This window comes from Carex rostrata, chromosome 27 (assembly GCF_964058835.1).
Source record: "Carex rostrata chromosome 27, lpCarRost1.2, whole genome shotgun sequence".
Classification (NCBI taxonomy): domain Eukaryota; kingdom Viridiplantae; phylum Streptophyta; class Magnoliopsida; order Poales; family Cyperaceae; genus Carex; species Carex rostrata.
In genome coordinates, this window is record NC_135944.1 from 2,559,165 (window position 1) to 2,585,263 (window position 26,099).

The 26,099-nt window shown below is 31.2% G+C and overlaps 1 protein-coding gene and 1 long non-coding RNA gene across 5 annotated transcripts; one reads left to right on the top strand and one right to left on the bottom strand.

Moving 5' to 3' along the window:
* Nucleotides 1-4,831: 4,831 nt before the first annotated feature.
* Nucleotides 4,832-11,113, top strand: LOC144545239 (branched-chain-amino-acid aminotransferase 3, chloroplastic-like). 4 transcript variants are annotated; one of them, XM_078293826.1, is made up of 11 exons: nucleotides 4,832-4,924; nucleotides 7,255-7,301; nucleotides 7,584-7,758; nucleotides 8,017-8,193; nucleotides 8,334-8,465; nucleotides 8,555-8,653; nucleotides 8,766-8,882; nucleotides 9,211-9,303; nucleotides 9,775-9,887; nucleotides 9,992-10,189; nucleotides 11,007-11,113. In XM_078293826.1, exons 1-10 carry the CDS (start codon nucleotides 4,883-4,885, stop codon nucleotides 10,104-10,106), a joined length of 1,110 nt encoding a protein of 369 aa, XP_078149952.1. In that variant the 5' UTR covers nucleotides 4,832-4,882; the 3' UTR covers nucleotides 10,107-10,189; nucleotides 11,007-11,113. The 4 variants fall into 4 exon arrangements, with proteins under 4 accessions (XP_078149952.1, XP_078149953.1, XP_078149954.1 ...); XM_078293827.1 differs by having other exon boundaries at nucleotides 9,992-10,186; nucleotides 11,002-11,113; XM_078293828.1 differs by lacking the exon at nucleotides 8,766-8,882.
* A 7,313-nt stretch (nucleotides 11,114-18,426) lies between these two features.
* LOC144545118 (uncharacterized) lies at nucleotides 18,427-19,423 on the bottom strand. Its single transcript, XR_013508388.1, has 3 exons — nucleotides 19,260-19,423; nucleotides 19,006-19,080; nucleotides 18,427-18,781 (listed from the first exon to the last, which is right to left on the bottom strand). It is a non-coding gene; the product is annotated as an uncharacterized LOC144545118 (long non-coding RNA).
* Between the last annotated feature and the right edge of the window lie 6,676 nt (nucleotides 19,424-26,099).

Consider the following 26,099-nt stretch of genomic DNA (forward strand, 5'->3'; position numbering starts at 1 on the left):
TCCCACCCCGCAATTAACCCCGCACAAAATACCAAAAAACTTCAGCTGTCATTTTGTTTTCATAAGGTATTAATACTTACGTACAGAAGTATATATCTCTAAGAACGAAATTATTTATCTCTAAGCACGAAAGTATTTAGGGGACCATGCAAGTTTTTTTCATAGAGAGTAGGGGGGAATCTCAAATCACATGGGGGACCATGCACGTTTTTAGAGGTGAGTTTTTTTTTATCTCATTTCAATATCGTCCACATTTCTCACAATCTATGAGGAATTTTGCGAATCTAAAACCACGAACGTTTTCTACGTAATTTTCTCTTTCAAATGAGATCCATAATGACATACTTCCGAGCAAGTCGTTACAGAAGTATTTATCCCTCATTATGCAAGTATTTATATCTATACTTGAAAGTATTTTTTTGCATATAATACTTATAATACTTGATATTAATACTTTCATATGTCAGTATAAATACTTATAATACATGATATTAATACTTTCATATGTCAGTATAAATACTTATAATACTTGATATTAATACTTTCATATATCAGTATAAATACTTATAATAATTGATAGTAATACTTTCATATGTCTGTATAGGTATAAATACGTGCACGATGAGGGATAAATACTTCTGTAACAACTTGTCCGAAAGTATGTTATCATGGATCTCATTTGAAAGAGAAAATTACGTAGAAAACGTTCGTAGTTTTATATTCGCAAAATTTCTCATAGATCGTGAAAAATGTGAACGAGATTGAAATGAGATAAAACTAATTTGGAGAGAGATAGAGTGGGGGGATGGTGGGGGGATGGAATAGGGGGGAGTAATATAATTGTTCATTAAAGAAATATGTTAAAACTTAAATTTTTCATAATGCGTGCAATTAGCACGCTCAGTAGATTTCATTGTGCTTTGTTAAGCTTGAAATGTCTAAAAGTAAACTTATTATTTATCTAATAGGTTTGTAAGATTTCAATGGTCATAATGTATGCAAACCAGGTTTGGACAAACCAGTAGATTTCATTGGTCATAAATAATTAAATACCCTCTTTTTTTTTCTTCTTTTCTTTTTTCTTCTTGAATTTGGACAAACCAGGTTTGTGAAAGGCTTGTTTCAATTGACGATCTGAGGGAAGCAGATGAAGTTTTTTGCACAGGAACTGCTGTGGTGGTTTCCGAAGTCTCCAGCATTACTTACCAAGGCCATAGGTAAAATTTGCTGAGAAAATTTTGGTTTCGTTGTAATTAGCTGTATAAGTTACTATAAAAATAAAGATGTTTTAACCTGTTCTTAGTTATTACAGTATATTTCTCTACTTACAGGTATAGATACAGAACTGGAGAAGAGACGGTGTCAAAGAAGCTATACATGGCTCTTACTTCAATCCAAATGGGACTTGTAGAAGATAAAAATGGCTGGATTGTAAAAATTGATTGATATTTCAGAGGGCCAAACTGTCAATGTTCAACTTCCTACTGGGCATGAAGTTAGGAAATTTAAAGCTAGCGAGTAGCAGAATTCAATTTAGCTAGGCATACAAGCAATAAATATATTGTGTTTCCTATCAGAAATTAGAGGCATTCAACTAAAAGTTTGAGATTAGTTTAATTTTCGATCATTCAATTTAAGCAATTTTTAATGTACTAAATAATCTTAAATGTTTGGATGACATTATGTCAGTGAAGTGTAATATTTTGTTTTAACATAATTTGTTTACAAATTACTATTTAACAATTTGTTTTCTGATTTCAACCGATTCATCCGATTCTGATTTCATGGTCAACCTACCAATTCCGATTTTCAGAACCACCATGGATACACCCACCCAGAGCGGCACATATTATACCACTACTTGACCTTTACTGTTATAGTACCAAAAGCTAAGGATAAGACAATTAGTTGGCAAGACTTACTGGTATAAGACAATGTGTGCTGATTGGTAAAAAGAAAATGTTACAGCCCAACAAATTATTTCTATTATTCTTCCTCTCTCCCGGTCCCTTGTATAGCCCTCTCTATTCAAAGAACAAAGAGTTCACTGGGCCTGAAAAATCATCTCTGTTAAAACTCTTTCTGAACTCAGTTCAGGCCCATAGTAGAGTTGTTGATTTGGCAAGCCCATTTCTGATTTCAAAGGCCCAATTTTATTTCTCGCAACTTTTCTAAGGCCCAATTGTATTGCTCTTCTGTTTTCGATTCAAGAGTGGAGACGCAGGCGGGAAGCGTTTTTCTATTTTTCTTTTTGTATTGTTGCTTGAGTGAGTCTATGGTACTATGCATATTACGATTTGGCACCGTGCTAAGGTTCTATATTCGAGTTTTCAAATTCTAACGATCGATCCGAACCGTTCATCTTGTTCTCTATATTAATATGTGTTTGGAGACCAAATTTTATATTTTTTGAAATTTTTTTACTATTTTTTTAGATTTATTGAAAATCACTGTTTTTGGATGGTCCAGAATTTTCAGATCAAGTGATTTTAAAAAAAATTCAAAAAAATGTAAAATTTGGTCTCCAAACACATATTAATATGGAGAATAAAATGAACGGTTCGGATCGACCGTTAGAATTTAAAAACTCGAATATAGAGCCGTAGCACGGTAACAACCCGTGATATGCATAGTACCATAGACTCACTCTTGTTGCTTTATTCGTGAAGAAAGATGATTAAATCTGAGAGAAAACGAAGCAAAGAAAATGTCATGCAAGTAGGTATAATAAATCAATGAATTTTGTCATGGAAAGAAAAGGTCTTCTTAAAGCATTAAATATTTTTGGATAATAAATCAATGATTTTTGTATACGAGTAAATGCTATATATATCATGAGTGCTGACTATTGGAGACTTCATTGAATTTTCTCATGCAAAGAAAATGTCTTCTTAAAGAATTTTATTTTTTGAAATAATAAATAATTGATTTTTGTATGGCTTAATCTCCTCTCCAGTTATGTTCCTTAAATGGATATTTCCATTTGCTTGATGTTATCTATGAGAAGTATAAAAAATGATTTTATTACCATTGTCAAATGCGAATAGGTCAAACATGTGGAGGAAAACGAGAGTCTTTTTTTTTTAACTCAGTGAAATCATTTATCATATAATATGATAGTATTTCTGGTGTAATTTGAATTGGTGTACTTGTTTCAATTATAAAAGTAAACTATAATAATTTTGACATATTAGTAGCTACCCATGACAGAGTCACATTTATTCAGGAGTAGGTATTATCTACCTCTAAATTTTGAAACTATACTTTGACACAAGAGTGGACTGAGTATAATTGATGAATTTATTGTTTCTTTACTATAACATTTTTTGTTTAGACAGCTGTGTAGTATTATTAGATGTTGATGTGTTGCTTTTTTTAGAAAAATGATTGTGTTCAATGTCCATATTAGTCCCCCAATTTTTCTCCCTCTTTAGATGCCTCTTCTCCTCTCTTGTTTTCTTCATACACTTTTGATGACTTCCATTCCGAGTACACATCAGAGTACTCAAATATTTTTTTTTGGAGTTTAAAGGTCAACCAAATTAAAAGGAAGATGGAAATTTTGTTTAGATGAAATGTCGTTTTCTGTGAGAAAATTTGTGGAAAAATTAATTGGTCGTGGTTCAATTGGATCCAAAGAAAAAGATGAAACAAATCCGCCGTCACCAATAAAGAAAGTTCAATTTTATTGTCTTACTAATTCAAAATTAATTATTAGGCAATGTTGAGAAATTAATATTGCGAAATAAATACGAATGAGATCTATATTTTAGATAATTAATGTCGGAAGTTAATTACTTTGAATTCTTATCTATAAGTTAACTCAGATATTAATTAATACGTTATGGTGCCAACTAGTGTTCTATTGAAAAAAAAAGATTAAAATTTGATAGAATATATCTGCTAAGTACAAGCAGTTAACACACACACACATATATATATATATATTAGATTAGCTTCACGTACAACTATCGAAAGCAAATTTTAATTTTGAAATCCAACATTATAGATTTATAGATATGATCTCTATGATAAATATATCGACATAATAAATAGACCATAGACAACTTTTTTGTTTTGCTACTTGGAATCTCCACCAAACTTAAAATAAACTAATAAGACCTGTTTTAAAGTAAAAAATTAATATCTCACCATATTTTTACCACGTGATTTATGACACCAACCCCACCACCAACTCTACTTATTTTTATAGCAACCCTTCTACCAACCAACCGAAAATTAACCTCATTGTGCGTCATTGTGTGCATCACTGTTCAAATTTTTTCATGAAAGTCATGCATAATATATATATATATATAGTTAGGCTGGGTTGCTATGGATAGCATAGTGGCCTCTATGCTACGGCTCAATATTCGAGTTTTCAAAATCCAAACGGTCGATCCGAACCGTTCATCTTATTCTCCATATTAATATCTGCTTGGAGACCAAATTTTATAATTTTCTGAATTTTTTTACTATTTATTAAGCCACTTTGAAAATCGCTAATCCAACGGTTTTACTGTTTTGTGCAGCCACCGTTGGATCAACAATTTTGTAAAATACTTAATAAATAGTAAAAAAATTCAGAAAAATGTAAAATTTGGTCTCTAAGCATATATTAATATGGAGAATAAGATGAACGGTTCGGATCGACCGTTTGGATTTTGAAAACTCGAATATTGAGCCGTAGCATAGAGGCCACTATGCTATCCATAGCACCCCAGCCTAACTCTATATATATATATATATATATATATATATATAGGGATAAAGCCCCCTCTCTCTTTCCATCTATAAATTCACTACGAACTGATTATCAAATTCAAAACTATATATATAACTTAAAAGGCATACAAATCTTCCTCAATATCATTTTTATTCCATGGCCTCTTCTTCATCGAATGCAACCCAAGTTCCTTTGAGTGTAAGTTTCTATGCATGCCTTTGCTTCAGCTTTAACCATCTTTTATTTTTATAATTATAATTTGATTCTCTTCTTCTTAAAATTAGCAATACATGTTATTTTGCGGTATATATCAGTCTGTTAAATATTTGTTTTCCATTTTGACATATATATAACCATGGATTGGAAAATCGGCCGAGTCAAAACGGTATCGGTCGGGTGATCCGAGCCGAATTTCGTCCGAGTTTTATGCCCATGCGATTTTTTCATCAAAACTCAGTTGAATCGGACTGACTCGGCCGAGTTAGAACGGTATCGGTCTGGTCCGAGCCGAATTTGGTCCGAGTTTCATGCCCATGCGATTTTTTCATCAAAACTCGGTTGAATCGGATTGACTCGGCCGAGTTATCCAAATTTTGATCCAAGTCAAGCCGAGTCAGACCGAGTCTGTTAAGAAGGAATTTTGTGATTATGTTATCTAGGTTTTCAATATGAGTTCAGATCTCCTGCCCTCTGGGGTGCAGGAAATTCCTACCCCAGAGTCACTGCGGAGTGGGCCCAGTTAGTGTTAAAGGATTAAAGTTAACTGGTTACTGTTTACTAGGGGCCCACTCTGCAGTGACTCTGAGGGCAGATGATTCAGTCTCTTTCAATATGGGACAAAAAGTCGCAGGAATTTTGGAGAAGAATAATTCGCGTAGACTCGTTTCACTATATTATTGCCCAACAATTTTAAATATGCTTCGTGGTTCAAGCTACACCATGTTCCTAAAATATTATACTACATTACTGATTACTACATTTAATTTTAGTCCTTTACATATGTCCATTTGGAACTGCTGTTTTCAAATGCTCCTAATGTAGCGGGTCAATTTTATATACTTTTTCTGATTACTACATTACTGGTCACAGAAAAAAGTACATATAAAATATTATAAACTAGTGGATTCTTGTACATCTCTCCATTCTGCTTTTTTTTTTTTTTTTGTCTGTACGCTTCTATTTTAATTTATTATAGTAGTGGATTATATAAGTGGAATTATTTTAGCATATTTGAATAAATTTTTATTTTTATTTTTTCTTATATTTTTTATACTACCTGCGACTATTCACATATTATCTGATTAGTTTTGAATATTTATATTTCATTTTATTGGTAGATTATATTAATGTAAAAAGTGATCTTAACATTATTTTTGAACTAATTATAATTTTATTACATTTTTTTACTTATTTTTTAATATAAAAAAAGATTTATTTTTCGAATAAATCCGAGTTTCCAGGTTGACTCGGCCGATTCTAACTGATCCCTCCGATTCCGAGTCAATAATCGACCACCCGATTTCGATTCCGATTCCAATTCCGATTTTCAGAATCATGTATATAACTTGTTTTTTCTTATAACGGTTTGCATAAGTTGAACAATCAAACATATTTTACTCGAGGAATATTTAAGGAGAAAAAAATATTAATAAGACAAGTGGCGGTGAATTTATGGGTTTTTTTTTACTTAATTACAAGCAGGTAACAGAATTTTCATTAATAAATCACAAAATATATTTTATATAAAAGTACAAATTTCAGAAAATCTCATTTTCACAAAATATATTTTACTTATTTTGTACAGACTACAACGTCCCGCAGCCACAGAAAAAAAAATAAAGTCAAAAGTGAGGATGGTACAAATTATCACGTCCACAACTGCTAAAAAAGAAAGAAGGATGCGGTAATTTAATTTGTAACGTTCCTCCAGATCGGAGATTATAGAAAAGGGACGTCGACGCAATAGTGGTGAATCTGGATCGACCATTCATTTCACTTGACACGCAACAGTTACCGGATTGAGTTTAGTTTGAATGGAATTAATCTGGGCCGTCCATTTTTGTTAATTGCACCTCAGGTACGGGGGGCGGGGGGGGGGGGGGGGGGGGGGGATACGGACTCAAAGAGAACAGGGTATGGAGAGTTGGTGTGAGTATTAAGGAGGAAAGCTAGTGTGTGCTATGTTCATCAAGTCTTTTTGATAAACATAATTTCAAAATCTATCAGTTTGACTTCAAACGACGAATTCAAATCATTGAAATTCATCTACTTCACGAGTGTACATACATGTATATACAAAACTTTGAATTTTTTTTTTTAATTTATTTAATAGAAAGTCAAGTGGTAAAAAAAAATATTTAAAGTTTCATAAATTATTTTAATGCATTCATTTTTCTCTCTATGTATGGTGCAATCTCTCTCGCCTTTTCTCACCTGTAATCTTGAAGTGTCGTCTCTCCTTTACTTTCTCGATAACAGATATGTATAATTCATGAACTTATATTTATTTCTCTTATCTATTTCACTAGTTTTCTGTACCCTCTTTGAAAGAAGCGTCGAGGTTGGATTCGGATAGGTAAGCACTCTGGCATGAAGGTCCTTTTTAATTTTCTATAATTAGAGTACGGTCCTACAATTTTGGTAATAATCTCTATAATGAAATCTCAAAGCCTGTAGAGAATGTTCAACTTGGTAATAATCTATATAGAAATCTCAAAGTGAAGAGGGACAGCATAGCCAATAATATAATGAAATGTTTTGAAGTTCTGAACCAATACATTTGGGTTTTCAGTAATGACTAAAAAAAAATTAAAAAAAAAATGATAAGTTCATTCGTCGCTTGAATTAATACGAGCAGGAATGATGAAGAAAAAGAGGAAATTGATTGGGAGAACCTAGGATTCACTCTCACAAAAACCGACTACATGTACGTGATGAAATGCTCAAGAGATGGTAACTTTAAGGACGGCAAGCTCAGCCGGCATGGCAACATTGAGCTCAGCCCTCATTCAGGTGTCCTCAACTATGGTCAGGTTAGTGCCTGATTCAACTCTTAGCTTCTGTAACTACTTTCAATATTTGAAATATCTTCTTTTTTTTAGACAATTAAAGCTTTCTGGCAAATAAATTTCAGTATTTAACACCTTCAGAGAAGTACAGTTTTCTGCCAGAAAAGTAAATCAGAACCCTGTTTTTTGTATTGCCCGTTCGATGTAATTAGAATAGTTAAATATAATAAATTACATTTTTTCTAATAGATACATATTTAATTTGTTTTTCTTAAAAAATAGGGTATATTCGAAGGTCTAAAAGCTTATAGAAGTGCAAAAGGGAGCATCCATCTATTTAGACCAGAAGAGAATGCAAAAAGAATGCAAATAGGTGCTGAAAGGATGTGCATGCCTGCCCCATCTGTTGATCAATTTCTTGATGCTGTCAAACAGACTGTTTTAGCAAACAAGCGTTGGGTAAACACTGCAAATTATAATAAGGAAGAATAAATAACATTAAATTCATTATAGAAATGTTTTAAGCAAATTAATCTTAAGATGATATTAAGAACAATCGAGTCAAAATAAATTGTTTCTGTATTTTTCTTTTTTGGCAGGTACCTCCTCATGGAAAAGGTTCCCTTTATATCAGACCACTGTTAATGGGGAGTGGAGCAACACTGGCATTGACCCCAGCACCTGAATATATGTTCTTGGTCTGTGTAGTACCTGTTGGACATTTTTTCAAAGTAGGTAGATATTTAGAATAACTTCTTGTTATGTTCCAAAAATTGATAAAACATGTTTACAGAATTTTAAATTACACTGTATTTTACAGGAGGGAATGGAACCAATCAATTTGTTAATTGAGGATGAAATCCCCCGAGCCAGCCTGGGTGGGATCGGAGATGTAAAAGCAATTGGCAATTATGCACCAGTAAGTATTGTAATGTTGATTATATCACCCAATAGCCTAATCTAAAAGTTTCACTAAAAGAATTGAATACGCTTGTTATGTGACTCTAAATATTTTTGAATATTTGGGGTAGGTGTTCATGGCACAGAAGAGAGCAAAGAGCAAAGGTTTCTCAGATGCGCTTTATATTGATTCAGTCAATAAAAGATATCTAGAGGAGGCCTCAGTTAGCAATCTTTTTATTGTGAAGGTTATTTTATATTTTTGTAAACATTAGTGATAATTATTTCTTTTATTTTCTTTTTCTTTTTCTTTTTCTTTTTCTTTTTATTAATTTTGTCATTTACAGCTAAACTTTACTGGCCCTGTATCCTTTTCTTCATCATTTCACACAAAAAAAAAAAGAAAAAAAAAAGCGAGAACTTCTACAAAATATAAGACAGCATACTTAAGGTCCCTGAGTTGTATTTTGAAACTTAAAGCTTATTTTATAAGCATGACTATAATTTCAAAGTAAACGATATATTATTTTCATAAAATTGATATAATCTAAAATTTAAACTAATAATCTTATGTAGGATGGTGTAATCTCGACACCGACAAAGGGAACAATTCTTCCAGGAGTCACTCGTAAAAGTATCATGGAATTAGCTCATAATATTGGTTACCAGGTTAGCAAATGCAACAATTTACAGCTCAAGTCTTCTTTAAGTATAAATTTTTAACTAAAGAAACAGGTAGAGCAGCAATATAATTGTTTAGTCTATTTTTATCTAAGTTCTTCTAGGGTTGGTTGTTCAAGTTCAAGGATAATCTGAATATTTTCAAGGAACAAAATTATGCTACAACCAAAGAACCAGCCTTTGGTATAGTAAATAATTAACGCACTGCCTTGCATGTGGAAGGTTGTAAAACACTATTAGATAATTATGTTGAAACTTAGAAATTTCATGATGCAATTAGGACTCTCAATTGATTTCGTTGTGCTTTGTTATGCTTAAAAGACATTAGAGTAAACTGATTATTTAAATCTAATTGTTATTTATAAATCTGTATCAATCTGTCATGAATACCCTCTTTTCTTCTTTTCTTCTTTTCTTCTTTTCTTCTTTTCTTGTTCCTTCTTTGATTTGGACAACTAGGTTTGTGAAAGGCTTGTTTCAATTGACGATCTGAGGGAAGCAGATGAAGTTTTTTGCACAGGAACTGCTGTGGTGGTTTCCCCAGTCTCCAGTATTACATACCAAGGCCATAGGTAAAATTTTCTGAGAAAAATTTGGTTGCGTTATTTAGCTGTATAAGTTAGTTTAAAATTAAAGATGTTTTAACCTGTTCTTGCATTATGTTTCTCTACTTCAGGTATAGTTACAGAACTGGAGAAGAGACAGTGTCAAAGAAGCTATACACGGCTCTTACTTCTATCCAAACGGGACTTGTGGAAGATAATAATGGCTGGACTGTAAAAATTGATTGATATTTCAGATGGGCCTGAGGAAATTTACTTTCAATAAGCTAGCCAGTAGCAGCATTCAAATAAACTGAGCATACAAGCAATAAATATATGAATAATCATTTGAGAACCCACACCTCCGTCTCCGCAATGTACCCACATATTTTCCAACTCAGTCAACCTTCTAATTTGACCATCCTAACTAACGACTTTCTAAAATAGATTCTCTCTCTCTTCCCCCACCTCCATTAGCAATACTTGATTGGATATATATCTACATTACTTATAACAGATATTAATACTTTCCATCTGTAATATATAAAATGTTGAACTGATAAATAATTTTCATTTTATTGTTCAATATCAGAATGGATATTGATCTAAATGTGTATTTTTTAAATGATTTATGCATACAAGATAAATAATTTTCATTTTATGATAACTGTATAGTTATAAATACTTTTTGAGATTGCTGTAAGCACAGCGTAGTATAGATATAAATACTTTCAATACTTAGATATTAATACTTTCAGTCCCCACATGCAGTTATGGTTCTCCCATGCCATTTTAGTAGTTCCTAATGCGGGTACGACGTCAAAAATTTCAAAAAAAAAAGTGCGGGTACGATTATTTTCAGTCCTCACAAGTAATTATGACAGTTTAGGTGCGAGTACGATGTCAGAAATTTCAAAAAAAGGTGCGGGTACGATTATTTAAAAATAATTAATTTATCGTTTACATTGTTTACTATATAGATATAAATACTTGTGTTCTTTGGACTACATACTTCAAGATTTGTCTATTAATATTAAAAAAAAAGTTACAGATCTGAAACGGTTGCAGTCCCCACAAGCAGTTATGGCAGTTTAGGTGCAAGTACTGTGCAGGTAGGCAAGTGCGGGTACTCATATCAGCTTCCTAAATATATATGTGTTTACTATCAGAAATTAGAGGCATTGAATTTAAAGTTTGGGATTAGTTTTTCATTCTTTCAATTTATGAAATTTTTAATGTACTAGTTTAATTTTGAATGTTTGTATTAGACTATGGTTCAAAAAATCGGCTAATTCCGAGTCAACTCGGAATCGGACGGGACCGGGCCGAGTTTTACCAGAGTCAAGTGCCTATGCGAGTTTCTCAGCAAAACTCGGATGAAAAGTGCTTGACTCGGCTGAGTCAAGCCGAGTTAACCGAGTTTTACTCCGAGTTGAGCCAATTCAAAGCAAAAATGACAGATTCTACTAACCTGGACCGAGTCAGCCGGTTGTGCTGTCGTAGGTCGAGAAAACAATCAGCAGAAGAAAAGAATTTTGTATTTTGGTGATTCAATTGAGTCAATTTTGTATTTTATGAAAGATAGTCGGAAGGATTTGGGGATTCGCCATCAGAAAGAGGGGAGTAATTTTGATTCAGAACGAAGAAGAAGAAAGGTTAAATCCTTATAAAATACCGAATAGACTTGGTTTATGTATTATGTATAGCACTGTTTTGAAATTTTAACATGGTTCATAGTGGACCATGTCTAGACTCTATACACATATGTTATAAAATAAGGAGGAGCGGACTGGGACAGGTTATTAACCTGGATTTATTAAAAAGAGATGTTTAGATTGTCTAATTAAGGGCCGGTTAATTATTTAATAGAGACTTTATTTTAGTTATTTATTATTTTTACATGAGTAAAATTAAAATATTAATTGTTTATGAAATAAAATATTTCCAATGAAAATAAATTAACGCATATACAAAATAAAATATGAAATATAAAAGTTAAAAATAAAATATTTCATTTGTCTTTTGTGAATTTATTCATTTTTTTGTTGTTTTTAAATTAGATAAATATTATTTTTTTAAGTAATACAGTGCAAATTTGATTGTTATATGTCCAGATTTAATTATTTTGAGTGTTGGAATTGATTATTTGACAAATTTGGTACAAAATATGCTTCTGTCAAAAAAATCCGAGTTTCCAATCCAATTTTTCCGATTCCGACCGATTCATTTGATTCTGATTCCACGGTCAAGTATCCGATTCCGAGTTTCAGAACCATGTGTATTACATTAAATTAGTGGATTATTTAAGTGTAATATTTTGTTTCAGCATATATAATTGTTTTACAATTACTATTTCACAATTCTTTTCCTATTTTTTAATATGAAACATGATTATTTTTCTCAAAAAATCCAAGTTTCCAATCCAATTTGGTTAATTTCAATCAATTATTCCAATTTTGATTCTATGATCAACCTACCGATTCCAATTTTCAGAACCACGGTTGATACACCAGAGAGCAGCACATACTTTATCATTTGACCTTTACTGTTATTGTACCAAAAGCTAAGGATTTGCTTTGCCTGAAACATCATTCCTCTTAAAACTCTCTTTTGCTCATTCTGAACTTAGATCAGGCTAAGGATTTAATGCAGCCTCTCTCTCTCTGATTCAATCTAAACTTACCAGATTTTATCAGTTACAGCATCAATTTTATTTATCAACAAATAATGTGCTTATGCAACAAAAGACAATCTTCATCATGCAATTAGTATGCAATAGTGTGCTCAAGTGAAAGTCAGCGCTCGATATTTATTTGAGAGAAAAAAATAAGAAACAGTTTACACTTTTTTTTTTCTTTATATCGGTACCAACACATTGTTTGATGCCGGTTCTAGAGGCTAGAAAGATCTTCACTCTCATGAAACATTGGTACATATCCCATTTGTTTGTACCAATTTGGGATATTCAAAGGCCCAATTGTATTGCTCGCAACTTTTCTAAGACCCATTTGCTCGCAACTCTCATGAAACATTGGTACATATCCCATTAATTGCTGTTTCCGGAAAAAAAATTTCCGGACTCTCAAACTGGAAATTTTTTTTCCGGATTTAGAACCGAGTTTTCGGAAAAAAAAAATTTCCGGTTTTAGAGGATAATTCCGGAAAAAAAATTTCCGGAATAGATATTTTTCGAAAAAAACAGACCATTTGGATAATTTTTTAAATTTAATATAAAATTTGGATATAAATAAAAAATTCGGCCCATTTGTATTGCGCTTCTCTTTTCTAAGGCCCACTTTTCTAAAGATGTCATGTAAGTAGGTATACTAAATCATTGAATTTTGTCATGGAAACAAAAGGTCTTCTTACATAATTAAATATTTTTTTGAGATAATAAATCATTGATTTTTGTATACGAGTGTGTCCTATATATATATATATATATATATATATCATTGTCAAACTGAATCTAGCTAAGTCATCAGTCGTCAATTTATAATTACAAGTTGAAAATGACTTATGAGCTTCAGTTCCTAACTCATTATTAGGTTTACATTGAAATAGTCATATGGGTCCACTGATTGCTTCAAATAATTTTCCTTGCATATAGAAGTAGTATATATTATAGGCATATAGTAATTGAGCAGGTTAAAATGGTTCATGTCTTTCACACCTCAATTGTACCTCACATCTTTATATGTTATTAAAGTCCAAACATTAGATTCAAACTTCTCAACATGATCTACATATTAAAAATAGAGTGAGTCTATGGTACTATGCATGTCACGGGTTGTTACCGTGCTACGGCTCTATATTTGAGTTTTCAAATCCTAACGGTCGATCCGAACCGTTCATCTTGTTCTTCATATTAATATGTACGTTTGGAGACCCAATTTTACATTTTTTGAAATTTTTTTACTATTTTTTTAGATATTTAGAAAATCACTTGATCTGAAAATTCTGGACCATCCAAAAACAGTGATTTTCAATAAATCTAAAAAAATAGTAAAAAAATTTCAAAAAATGTAAAATTTGGTCTCCAAACACATATTAATATGGAGAACAAGATGAACGGTTCGGATCGACCGTTACGATTTGAAAACTCAAATATAGAGCCGTAGCACAGTGCCAAATCGTAATATGCATAGTACCATAGACTCACTCTTAAAAATATGTTTGTTGATCATTTTTTGTTTTTTACTACTTTTTAGATAGGTACAAAATAATTATTTTTCATAAGATTCTAAACCATCCGAAAATTAACTTACAAACCGTAAATTTAGTTTGTAGCTAAGAAAAACTATGTATGAATTGAAGGCGCCGGGGTACGAGACGCAGGAGCAGGAGCAGACGCAGACGCAGGATCATTTTAGAACCTCAATGGAAGAACCGATCGATCAGACAATCAAAGCTCCGTAAGGGATCCGAAAAGGAAAAATGTTCCTAAAACAATTCTAAATCATTTTAGAATTAATAAAATTAAATAATTATATATTAAGTAATTAAAAATTAAATACTTCTAAATTTAAATTAAATAATTATATATTTAAATTATAAATTATAAATTATAAAATTAAAATTTTAATTATAAATTATAAATTTAAATAATTATATATTTAAATTATAAATTATAAATTTAAATAATTAAAAAATTAAATAACTTACTGTGAGAGAGCGAGCGCTGAGTGAGTGAAAGTCACAGACCAAATTTCACGGTTTTATAAACTAATTCAATGCGATTTCGGAAAAAAAATTTCCCGAATTTTAATTGCTGTTTCCGGAAAAAAAATTTCTGGATTCTCAAACCGTAAAATATTTTTCCGGTTTTAGAGGATAATTCCGGAAAAAAATTTTCCGGAATGGGTATTTTTCAAAAAACACAGACCATTCGGATAATTTTTTAAATTTAATATAAAATTTGGATATAAATAAAAAATTCGGCCCAACGGCTAGCTGGACTGTTTCTCGTCTCCTTTTTCTCTAATTCTTTATTCCGCGTTCAGACAAAGCACGCCGAATACCCAACGATCATTTTTGGGGACTACGTTGGCCGTTCATCTTTAATCCAACGGTAGATTCACGGCTAAGTAAGTCAATAGAGGTTGGAGTGTAGAATGCGGCCCCTTCTAAATGGGGGAACGCGTGGAAAAATGGAAAGCGTGTGATTTGAACCTTCTTAGCCTACCATATTACGACGCGTGAAGGTATTCTTGGAACAGTTCTCGCTTGACTCACCGGTCAATTGCTGCCAAGTCTAAAAAAAAATTGAACTGTTCTAGAACATTTGATCAATCTTTGGATATTTTTGACTTCAAAATAGAAAATATTTTCGGGTCAGGTATATTGCCGAATTTTTTATTTATATCCAAATTTTATATTAAATTTAAAAAATTATCCGAATGGTCTGTGTTTTTCGAAAAATACCCATTCCGGAAATTTTTTTCCGGAATTACCCTCTAAAACCGAAATTTTTTTTTTCCGGAAACTCGGTTCTAAATCCGGAAAAAAAATTTCCGGTTTGAGAGTCCAGAAATTTTTTTTCCGGAATTAGCTCCCAAATCCGGAAAATTTTTTTTGTAAAAGACGACACAATTCCTAAAATCATTTGGAATGATTGTTGGTTCATTACCGGTACTAATTGGTAGTCACGTTGGCCATCAGTGGACATGTTAAATCTGGCCTGGATTTCCAGATTTGCATTGCTAGAATTGTACCCAACTAATTTATAAATCTCATTCAGAAGATAATCAAAACTGTGGTTCACGGTTAGCGGTAATGAGTATTTAGCTCGGGTACTGTAATAGACCCCGTCATCATTGTATTGGATTTCCTCTCCAATATAAATTTTCACACAAATAGTTGTCATTTTTAATTTCGATTGGTCTGGCAATTTCAAAAATAATAGCATATAAGTAATTAAAAATTGTGTTGCCTCTACAAAATATTCTACACAATTTTGGATATTCTATAATTATTCTACACTATTTTGGAATTTCATAAATTAATAGGGCAACATTCTAAACTATTTTGGATTTTTTTTAATTATTCTAAACCATTTTGGAAGGTTGTAAAAAATTCTAAATTTTCTGAACAAATATTATAAAAAAAAAAATTTACCTCAATGGAAGAACCGATCGATCAGACAATCAAAGCTCCGTAAGGGATCCGAAAAGGAAAAATGTTTCTAAAACAATTCTAAATCATTTTAGAATTAATAAAATTAAATAATTATATATTAAGTAATTAAAAATTAAATACTTCTAAATTTAAATTAAATAATTATATATTTAAATTATAAATTATAAAATAAAAATTTTAATTATAAATTATAAATTTAAATAATTATATATTTAAATTATAAATTATAAATTTAAATAATTAAAAAATTAAATAACTTACTGTGAGAGAGCGAGCGCTGAGTGAGTGAAAGTCACAGATCAAATTTCGCGGTTTTATAAACTAATTCAATGCGATTTCGGAAAAAAAAATTTCCGGAATTTTAATTGCTGTTTCCGGAAAAAAAATTTCCGGATTCTCAAACCAGAAATTTTTTTTCCGGATTTAGAACCGAGTTTCCGGAAAATAAATTTCTGGTTTTAGAGGATAATTCCGGAAAAAAATTTTCCGGAATGGATATTTTTCGAAAAACACAGACCATTCGGATAATTTTTTAAATTTAATATAAAATTTGAATATAAATAAAAAATTCGGCCTGTTTGTATTGCGCTTCTCTTTTCTAAAGATGTCATGAAAGTAGGTATACTAAATCATTGAATTTTGTCATGGAAACAAAAGGTCTTCTTACAGAATTAAATATTTTTTTGAGATAATAAATCATTGATTTTTGTATACGAGTGTGTCCTATATATATATATATCATTGTCAAACTGAATCTAGCTAAGTCATCAGTCGTCAATTTATAATTACAAGTTGAAAATGACTTATGAGCTTCAGTTCCTAACTCATTATTAGGTTTACATTGAAATAGTCATATGGGTCCACTGATTGCTTCAAATAATTTTCCTTGCATACAGAAGTAGTATATATTATAGGCATATAGTAATTGAGCAGGGTTAATTAAAATGGTTCATGTCTTTCACGCCTCAATTGTACCTCACATCTTTATATGTTATTAAAGTCCAAACATTAGATTCAAACTTCTCAACATGATCTACATATTAAAAATATGTTTGGTGATCATTTATTTTTTTTTTGGAAACTTTTTTACTACTTTTTAGATAGGTACAAAATAATTGTTTTTCATAAGATTCTAAACCATTCGAAAACATTGATTTTGTACCTATCTGAAAAATTGTACAAAATTTCCAAAAAAATAAATAAATTTTTGTTTCAAGCACATTTTAATATGAAGATCATGTCCGTTGTTTAGATCGACTATTTGGACTTTGAAAATGAGAACAAAAATGTAAGACATGATTGAGACATAAAAGACATGAGAGATTTAAACCCTACTCAAAGTAATTATCGCAAAAGAAAATTTATAGTGTACATCATTTGAGTTGTAGACTAGTAGATAAAATAATCATTGTATAACATGCTTAACTCAGGTGTCGCCACTAACGGAGAGATAACTATGAAGCAATTAAGGTCGACATTACCGGATTGGATAATCGTTAAAGTTTGTAACTTTGTATGAGATGCAAAATAGTTGAAGTATAAGTAGAGGTATTATTCAGGAGTCTTTTTTATAATTATCTGATTGGGTAACAGGTGCGGAATATGTTTTATCTGTACTTTTATCTATTTAGATAATAAAAAAAATATTTACTAGTATCTGTACCCGTACCTGATAAGTTTAGAAAAAAAAATCTCATATGTACCCATCTTGTCGAATACGGTACGGTCAGGTAAACGGATAAAAGGATACCATTGACATCCCTATTCAGGAGTCTTTTTTATTGATTGGATGAAATGGTGAAAAAATAATTGTAAGATATAATTAATTATAGATGCAATTAATATTGAGGAGTCATTTTTATAAATTGGGGGTGGTCCATTGATAGAGAGAGATATAGAGATAATTATCAAGCAATTAAGGTAGACATTACCGGATTGGATAATTGTTAAAGTTTGTAACTTTGTATGAGTTCCAAAATAGTTGAAGAAGTATATATATGCAGAGGTATTATTTAGGAGTCTTTTTTATAATTACGGGTAACTGGTACGGAATAGGTTTTACCTATATTTTTACTTATTTATATAATAAACAAATATTTACCAGTATCTGTATATGTATCTGTACTTTATAAGTTACAAAAAAAAAATCTCATCTGTATCCGTCTTGTCGAATACGGTACGGATCGGATAATAATTAACGGATAAAATGATACCATTGACACCCCTATTCAGGAGTCTTTTTTATTGATTGGATGAAATGGTGTGAAAAAATAATTGTAAGATAATTAATTATAGATGTAATATTGAGGTGTCCATTTTATAAATTGGGGGTGGTCCAGAGATAGAGAGAGATACAGAGAGAGCTCAGGCGCTATGGAACTCAATTATACTATAATAGTAAACTATCCATTGATTCATTCAGCCATTAACATGTTCAAACAAACTTAATTATAATATATATAGCTTGCTCGTAACAATAATTTTGCAATCAGACCGATACAATTCGGCTAAGATTGTCTTCTCCATCACTACACGCCATTTCAATACATCGATCCATCTTAGCCTTCTTTTTTATTTAATTTGACAGGCGCTTAATTAAGTAATTAATTAACACACATTAATTCAGAGATCACACATACAAGGTCAAATCATATTTCATATTTGATCCATATAATGAATTAATGTTTCATTTGTGGCATCCGCATGAGCTGCAGCTGCAGTTGGAGCCGCACTTGCAATCATTCTCCGCCGCTTCTTCTGTTGCCATCTCAAATCCTCCAAATTCACTGTAATCCATTTAATTTGTTTTCACCATCAACTAATTAACTTCATTTCCTCAACCAAATAATTTATATGTATGCATGTAAGTAAAGGCCTTAATTTCTTCCACACTAATGTATGTGTGTTTGTAAAGAAAATTAGTTTAGTGAGCAAAGAAACTAACATAAATTTATGGGTTATTTTTTTTCAAATTAATTAAAACAAAATAGAAAAAATAAATATTTATTACCTCTTATCAGGAGCGAATCCAATGATCATAGTTTGTGTGCTGGTGATCTTCTCATCCAAGTCTGGGTACCTCTTCCTGTATATCATATCACCCCAAATTCTAACTTTAATTCTTTTTTCCATAGTAGATATAATTAATATATGGGAAGCATATATGCAATCTTAATTTTCACAGGAGAGAAAAAAATTAAGGAAAAAGTGAGTGTGTGAATAAAATAAAATAAAATAAAATAAAATATAATATAATAAACAAACCCGCATTTGCAGCTGGAGCCGCAGGAGCAGCTGCTTCCACAACTGCAGCTTCCATTTCCACACGACATGTTTTAATTTGTTAAGAAGAAATTGGTTAATTGTTTGGTTTATTGTACAAGAAGATGGGAAACTAGACTAGATTATGCTTGTATTTATAGCCAGAAATGAAAGGAAGAGCAGGATGAGAGAGAGGGGTGTGTGTGACATCACTGTCCACGTGTCGCCATCCTGTGCGTGGTCCTTTCAGAAAAGGAATTTTCAATTAGTGGATTACATATTATATGCACTCAACTGCTCATCAAGGATAAAAATTCAATTATTGTACCAATTATCAAATACACAAATACAAACACACATAGTGACAAAATGCCGAAACTTTTATTTACCATATATTTCCAAAAAAAAATCAAAAAATCATGATTTTGGAAGATATCTAAAAACACCCAGCCAAGCTAATCTGCGGTCTCAAACGGAAGGCCGACATGCCAATCTACGGACCCCAACAAAACAAAAACAAACCACAGAATTTGATCAAAGAAAAATAATAATTGTTTAATAATTTTCAGTAATAGAAAGAATATTTATTAATTTAAATATGTTGGAAAGAAAATTAAATAAAATAGATATAACGTCTTATACTTTAGATGTACTAGAAGGACTCCAAAACATTTTTCAGTTTGGATTTTTTCCAGTTGTTAAAAAAATTAAAGTACTTCTTGGTGTGTTACTAGAAAAAATAAAAATTATTTATATCTGAATTAGTATTAATTTCGAGTTCAAAAGTCACTTCTAGTAAATCAAATAAGATTAACACAAACACAAAACCCAGTTGGGACCAATTTTTCTAACTTTAATTTACCAAGTGTCTATCTTAAGTAATCAAATAAGATTAACACAAACAAAAAACAGAAACCACAAGCCCAATTAAGCTTGGTCAATATTAAAAATTCTATACTGGTGACGACTAACTAATCTTATTTACTGTTATGGACAAAATTTATATACAATTTTGGCCTAGCTAGCTTGATCTCTCTCTCTATATATATATATTTACATATTCAATAAGGTGGATACATGTAACTTTTATCATATATTGTTGTATTTTTATTAAATACATGTTGTAGCTCATTAGTATTTTCATTTATTTGCTGCTGTTAAAATGTATAAATGAATTATCTTTTGCGTGTGAATAAAGATAATGAATAAAGATAATTAAGTTAGGGAAAACAAATTAATATATTGAATGAAGCAATTGAAGTAAAAATAGAATTGCCGAGTCATATATCTCTTTGTATATGTCCTTAATTTGGGGAGATATGTAGCATTAATTACCATGATACAATAAAAATAATTAAAATGATTCCTGCACCCATGCGCATCAACAAAACATTTGATATATATATTCGGATTAGATAGCTACTAGCTTATCGGACAAATATTTTAAGTTGAACACTGCTAATAATTGTGGATGTCAAATATATATATATATAGAGAGAGAGAGAGAGAGAGGGGTGAGCTACGGTGAGTCATGGAGTAAAACACGTTTATACTCTACGCCATATTTTTATTTTGAAAATCCAAACGACCGATCCGAACCGTTAGATGTTTAATCCATATTGAAATGTGCTTGAAGACCAAATTTTACATTTTTTTGAATTTGTTTACTATTTATTAAGCATTTTTTAAAATTGCTGGTTTGCTGTGAACAGTAAAAAACAGTAAAATTTTCTGGACCATCGGATCAGCGATTTTCAAAATTGCTTAATAAATAATAAAAAAATTCTATAAAATGCAAAATTTGGTCTCCAAGCACATTTCAATATGGAGATCATGTTAAAAAGTTCGGATCGGTCGTTTAAATTTATTGAAAATCGATGTTTTTCAGACAAATATGGACCATAAAAAACAGCGATATTCAATAAATCTAAAAAAATAGTAAAAAATTTCCAAAAAATGTAAAATTTGATCTCCAAATACATATTAATATGGAGAACAAGATGAACGGTTCGGATCGACCTTTTGGATTTTGAAAAGTCGAATATTGAGCCGTAGCACGGGAGGCCTCTATGCAACCCACAACATATTAGCCAAATCCTATATATATATATAGAGAGAGAGAGAGAGAGATAGAGAGAGAGAGGTGGGCTACGATGAGTTGCGAAGTAAAGCGACTATTTTACTTCACGCTCATATTTTGCGATTTTAAAGTTCAAAACGTCGATCCGAACCGTTCATCTTGTTCTCCATATTGAAATGTGCTTGGAGACCAAATTTTACATTTTTTGGAATTTTTTTACTATTTATTAAGCAATTTTGAAAGTCGCTGATCTGATGGTCCAGAAAATTTTACTGTCTTTTACTGTTTACAGCAAAACAGCAATTTTAAAAAATGCTTAATAAATAGTAAAAAAAATTCCAAAAAATGTAAAATTTGGTCTCCAAGCACATTTCAATATGGATTAAACATCTAACGGTTCGGATCGATCGTTTGGACTTTTAAAATAAAAATACGGCGTGAAGTAGAAACGCGTTTTACTTCGCAACTCACCGTAGCCCACCTCTATATATATATATATAGGCAGTGGCTAATTTACTGCCGGCAGCATTTCTGCCGGCGGTGCTGCCGGCCTTTTTTTTATTTTGTGATGTGCAAACAACAAATCCAAACTGTTAGATGTTTAATCTATACTATAATCTACTTGGAGACCAAATTTTACATTTTTTGGAATTTTTTTACTATTTATTAAGCTGGTTTCAAAACCGCTGATTTCAATGCTCCAGAAATTTACTGAAATCAGCGGTTTTCAAACCAGCTTAATAAATAGTAAAAAAATTCCAAAAAATGTGAAATTTGGTCTCCAAGTAGATTATAATATAGATTAAACATCTAACGATTTGGATTTATTTTTTGGACATCACAAAATAAAAAAAAAACCCGGCAGCACCTCCGGCTAAAATGCTGCCAGCAGCAAATTAGTCGGACCCTATATATATATATAGAGAGAGAGAGATGTGCTACGGTGAGTTGCGAAGTAAAACATGTTTCTACTTCACGCCGTATTTTTATTTTGAAAGTCCAAACGACCAATCCGAACCGTTAGATGTTTAATCCATAATGAAATGTGCTTGGAGACCAAATTTTACATTTTTTGGAATTTTTTTACTATTTATTAAGCATTTTTTTAAATTGCTGATTTGCTGTGAACAGTAAAAAAATTTGGATCATCAGATCAGCGACTTTCAAAATTGCTTAATAAATAGTAAAAAAATTTCAAAAAATGTAAAATTTGGTCTCCAAGCACATTTCAATATGGAGAACAAGATGAACGGTTCGGATCGACATTTTGAACTTTAAAATCGCAAAATATGAGCGTGAAGTAAAATAGTTGCTTTACTTCACAACTCACCGTAGCCGATCTCTCTCTCTCTCTCTCTCTCTCTATATATATATATATATATATATAGAGTAAGGTTACGCTACTTCGCGAATTAAACGGGTTATTTTAATTCGCGCTCATATCTCTACTTTCGAAGTCCAAATAGCCAATCCTAACAGTTAGATGTTTAATCTATATTAAAATGTGCTTGGAGACCAAATTTTATATTTTTTTGAAATTTTTTTATTATTTATTAAGATGGTTTGAAAATCGCTGTTTTTTAATGGTGCATAATTTTAATAAAAATAGCGATTTTCAAACCATCTTAATAAATAGTAAAAAAATTTCAAAAAATATAAAATTTGGTCTCCAAGCATATTTTAATATAGATTAAACATCTAACGGTTTGGATCGGCTATTTGGACTTCGAAACTAGAGATATAAGCGTGAATTAAAATAGCTCGGTTAATTCGCGAAGTAGTGTAGCCTTACTCTATATATATATATATATAGAGAGAGAGAGAGAGAGAGAGAGAGAGATGGGCTATGGTGCATTGCAATGCATGAACCCCCTTATGCATTGCACTATAATCATGGATTTAAAGTCCAAACGACCGATCCGAACCGTTAGATGTTTAATCCATATTGAAATGTGCTTGGAGACCAAATTTTACATTTTTTGGAATTTTTTTACTATTTATTAAGTATTTTTGAAAATTGCTGTTTTGCTGTGAACAGTAAAAAACAGTAAAATTTTCTGGACCATCAGATCAGCGACTTTCAAAATTGCTTAATAAATAGTAAAAAAATTCCAAAAAATATAAAATTTGGTCCCCAAGCACATATTAATATGAAGAACAAGATGAACGGTTCAGATTGGTCGTTTGGACTTTAAATCCATGATTAATAGTGCAATGCATAAGAGGGTTCATGCATTGCAATGCACCATAGCCCATCTCTCTCTCTCTATATATATATATAAGGTTGGTGGCTAACAGCCATCCAACAATTTGTATTATATAATGTTATAGTACAAATATTTTTTATTATTTATAATTAATGCGTTTACACAACTTTGATTCGTCAAATAGGGAAAATTTCCAATAATGTACCCATACAAACTTTTAAAATAGCTAATATTCTCATAAAAACATCTTAATATCCTATATCCCATAAAATTAACTTAATTTTATTTCTTTTATCCCTTTTTTCTATTTAATATTTTATTTAATTATTTTAAAACTAAAATTGACAAATATACCCTCCTCTCTCTCCTCTCACCTTCACTGTATACCCTCCTCCCGGCTTGCCTTTTAACCCATGGTGCTTTATATGAGTACACTGGATTTGGTCAAATGGGTTTGCATAATTTCTGGTTCATATCAGGTTGCTTTTCGAAAATTCTTGGTTCAAATCAGAGTCAGATTCCCATGGGTTTGACATGCAGAATTTGATTTGCTTTAGGTTGTCGGTTGTTTCCTGTTCCAATTATTGAGTTCAGGCTGTTTGTCCCAGCCAATTAAATTTTATGTGAGCTTGAGGTTTCCAAAGATTGAGGTGGGTACTGATGATTGTTATATTACTTGCCTCAACCCTGGTATCTAGAATCATTCGGCCATTGTCTTGTAAAATTTGTGTGTGAAAATGCTAATTTACAGCAAAAAGTGATTGATTTATATTAAACAACCTTTTTTTTTTTCTAATTTTTTTTTGTGCATTCAAGTAATTGGAGACACTATAGAAAGCATGATCAGGGCAATACTGATCGACACGAAATTCAATCAAACTAAAGCATGCATAAAAGTTCCCTTTCGTATACCAGTCTGATGAGGATTTTGAAAAAAATAAAAAATACAAACAAATAAAGAAGGAAAATAAAATAATAAAAGAAAATATAGAACAAAAATTTATATGTTAATTATTCATATTATCTATTTTATTATTTTTCTCGTTAAAAAATGGCATACAGTACGTGTTGGTGGAAAAGGTGGGCCCCTGATATTCACCTCAATAGTTGGATGCACCATGAGATAAAGGCGAGAGGAGAGGACTATACAGTGAAGGAGAGAGGAGAAAGAGGAGAGAAAGAGAGTGAGAGGGGAGAGATGAGGGTATATTTGTTAATTTTAATTTTAAAATAATTAAATAAAAGGGGATAGAAGAAGAAGGAAAATTATGTTTCTACATATATATTGGATATTATAGTGTTTTTATGGAGATATTGGCTATTTTAAAAGTTTGTTTGGGTACACCAGAAATTTTCTCAATATATTAATACTCTACAAATTTTGTACAAGGTTCACTACTTAATTTGATCTTTTTTAATTTGCATATAATTGATAATTAATTTAATCCATCAGTTTACATAGAATTTATAAAAAATATCAGGTATCCAACCTTCTGTCCCTGAAATCCCCCAACTTAGACCAGGCCATGTTATAACGGCTCAACGTACCAAAGTGGTACCTAGCGCATTTTGGTACAACACTATTAAGATTTGAATACGGTTGGCGCTATAATTGAGGGAATGAAATCCGCAGCTATTCTCTTTCCGTGAATAGTACTCTGCTATCTATGTTTTTTCAAATCCAACCGTTCAATTTTGTCCTGGAACGAATCTCAAAGCAACTTTTTTTAAAACTTTTCTGTGCACGCATCTCGAAACAATTCAATGACTGAATTTGAAAAAACAGAGATAGCAGAAACACTGTTCATGTACGAGAATAACAGCAGATTTTGATCCATAATTGAGACCGTCAAAGTCTTGACTGTTATAGTAGAGGGATTTCAGGGGGATTTGAGTTGGGAGACTTTTATCACATCCCTATAATTTATTCCATTTGTAATTGTAGTGTTTCAGTAAAGATAAGTTGTGTTATTTTAAATAATTATACTTATTTCCATCCAATCTTGAGTGCCACTGGTCCACTGGTGTTGCTTTCCTTTATTCCATCCTCTTAGTCTTAGCTTTCTTTTGGTATTATCTTTTTCTCTTCTTTCAACGTTTGAGCCCCCTTCTTTTGTAACTTTATTCTTTCAACGTTTGGGCCCCCTTCTTTTCTGATAAGATGCCTCTTATTTTAATAGCACTGCACCAATTTTCTCTGTTGTCAGTTAGCACTATATAACACAGCAATCTTTTCATTTTTTTGAAAACCTGTAGGCGTAATCTATTAATCAAAAAAGGTCTTACAGAATTACATAATAAACTGGAAAGTAAATTGGAGTAAATATAAAGGTAGATGCGACAACAAAAACAGAAAAAAAAAATGCTACTAGAGAAAAATACGAAAAGAAAAAGAAGGGTGTTATGTAACTTTAGCAGACTATTAAAATGTGTTTATAGATCAAATTTTATATTTTTTTTGAATTTTTTTATTATTTATTAAGTATTTTACAAAATTGTTATGTTCAAATCATTGAATTTTTTTACCATCTTAATAAATAGTAAAAGAAAAAAAAT

Bases quoted from the DNA above. Each gene is read 5' to 3' on its own strand.
- LOC144545239 (XM_078293826.1), top strand. From the start codon at position 4,883: ATGGCCTCTTCTTCATCGAATGCAACCCAAGTTCCTTTGAGT. The intron at 8,194-8,333 runs GTAAACACTGCA...CTTTTTTGGCAG, and splicing joins TTTTAGCAAACAAGCGTTGG to GTACCTCCTCATGGAAAAGG. The intron at 9,304-9,774 runs GTTAGCAAATGC...TTGGACAACTAG, and splicing joins CTCATAATATTGGTTACCAG to GTTTGTGAAAGGCTTGTTTC.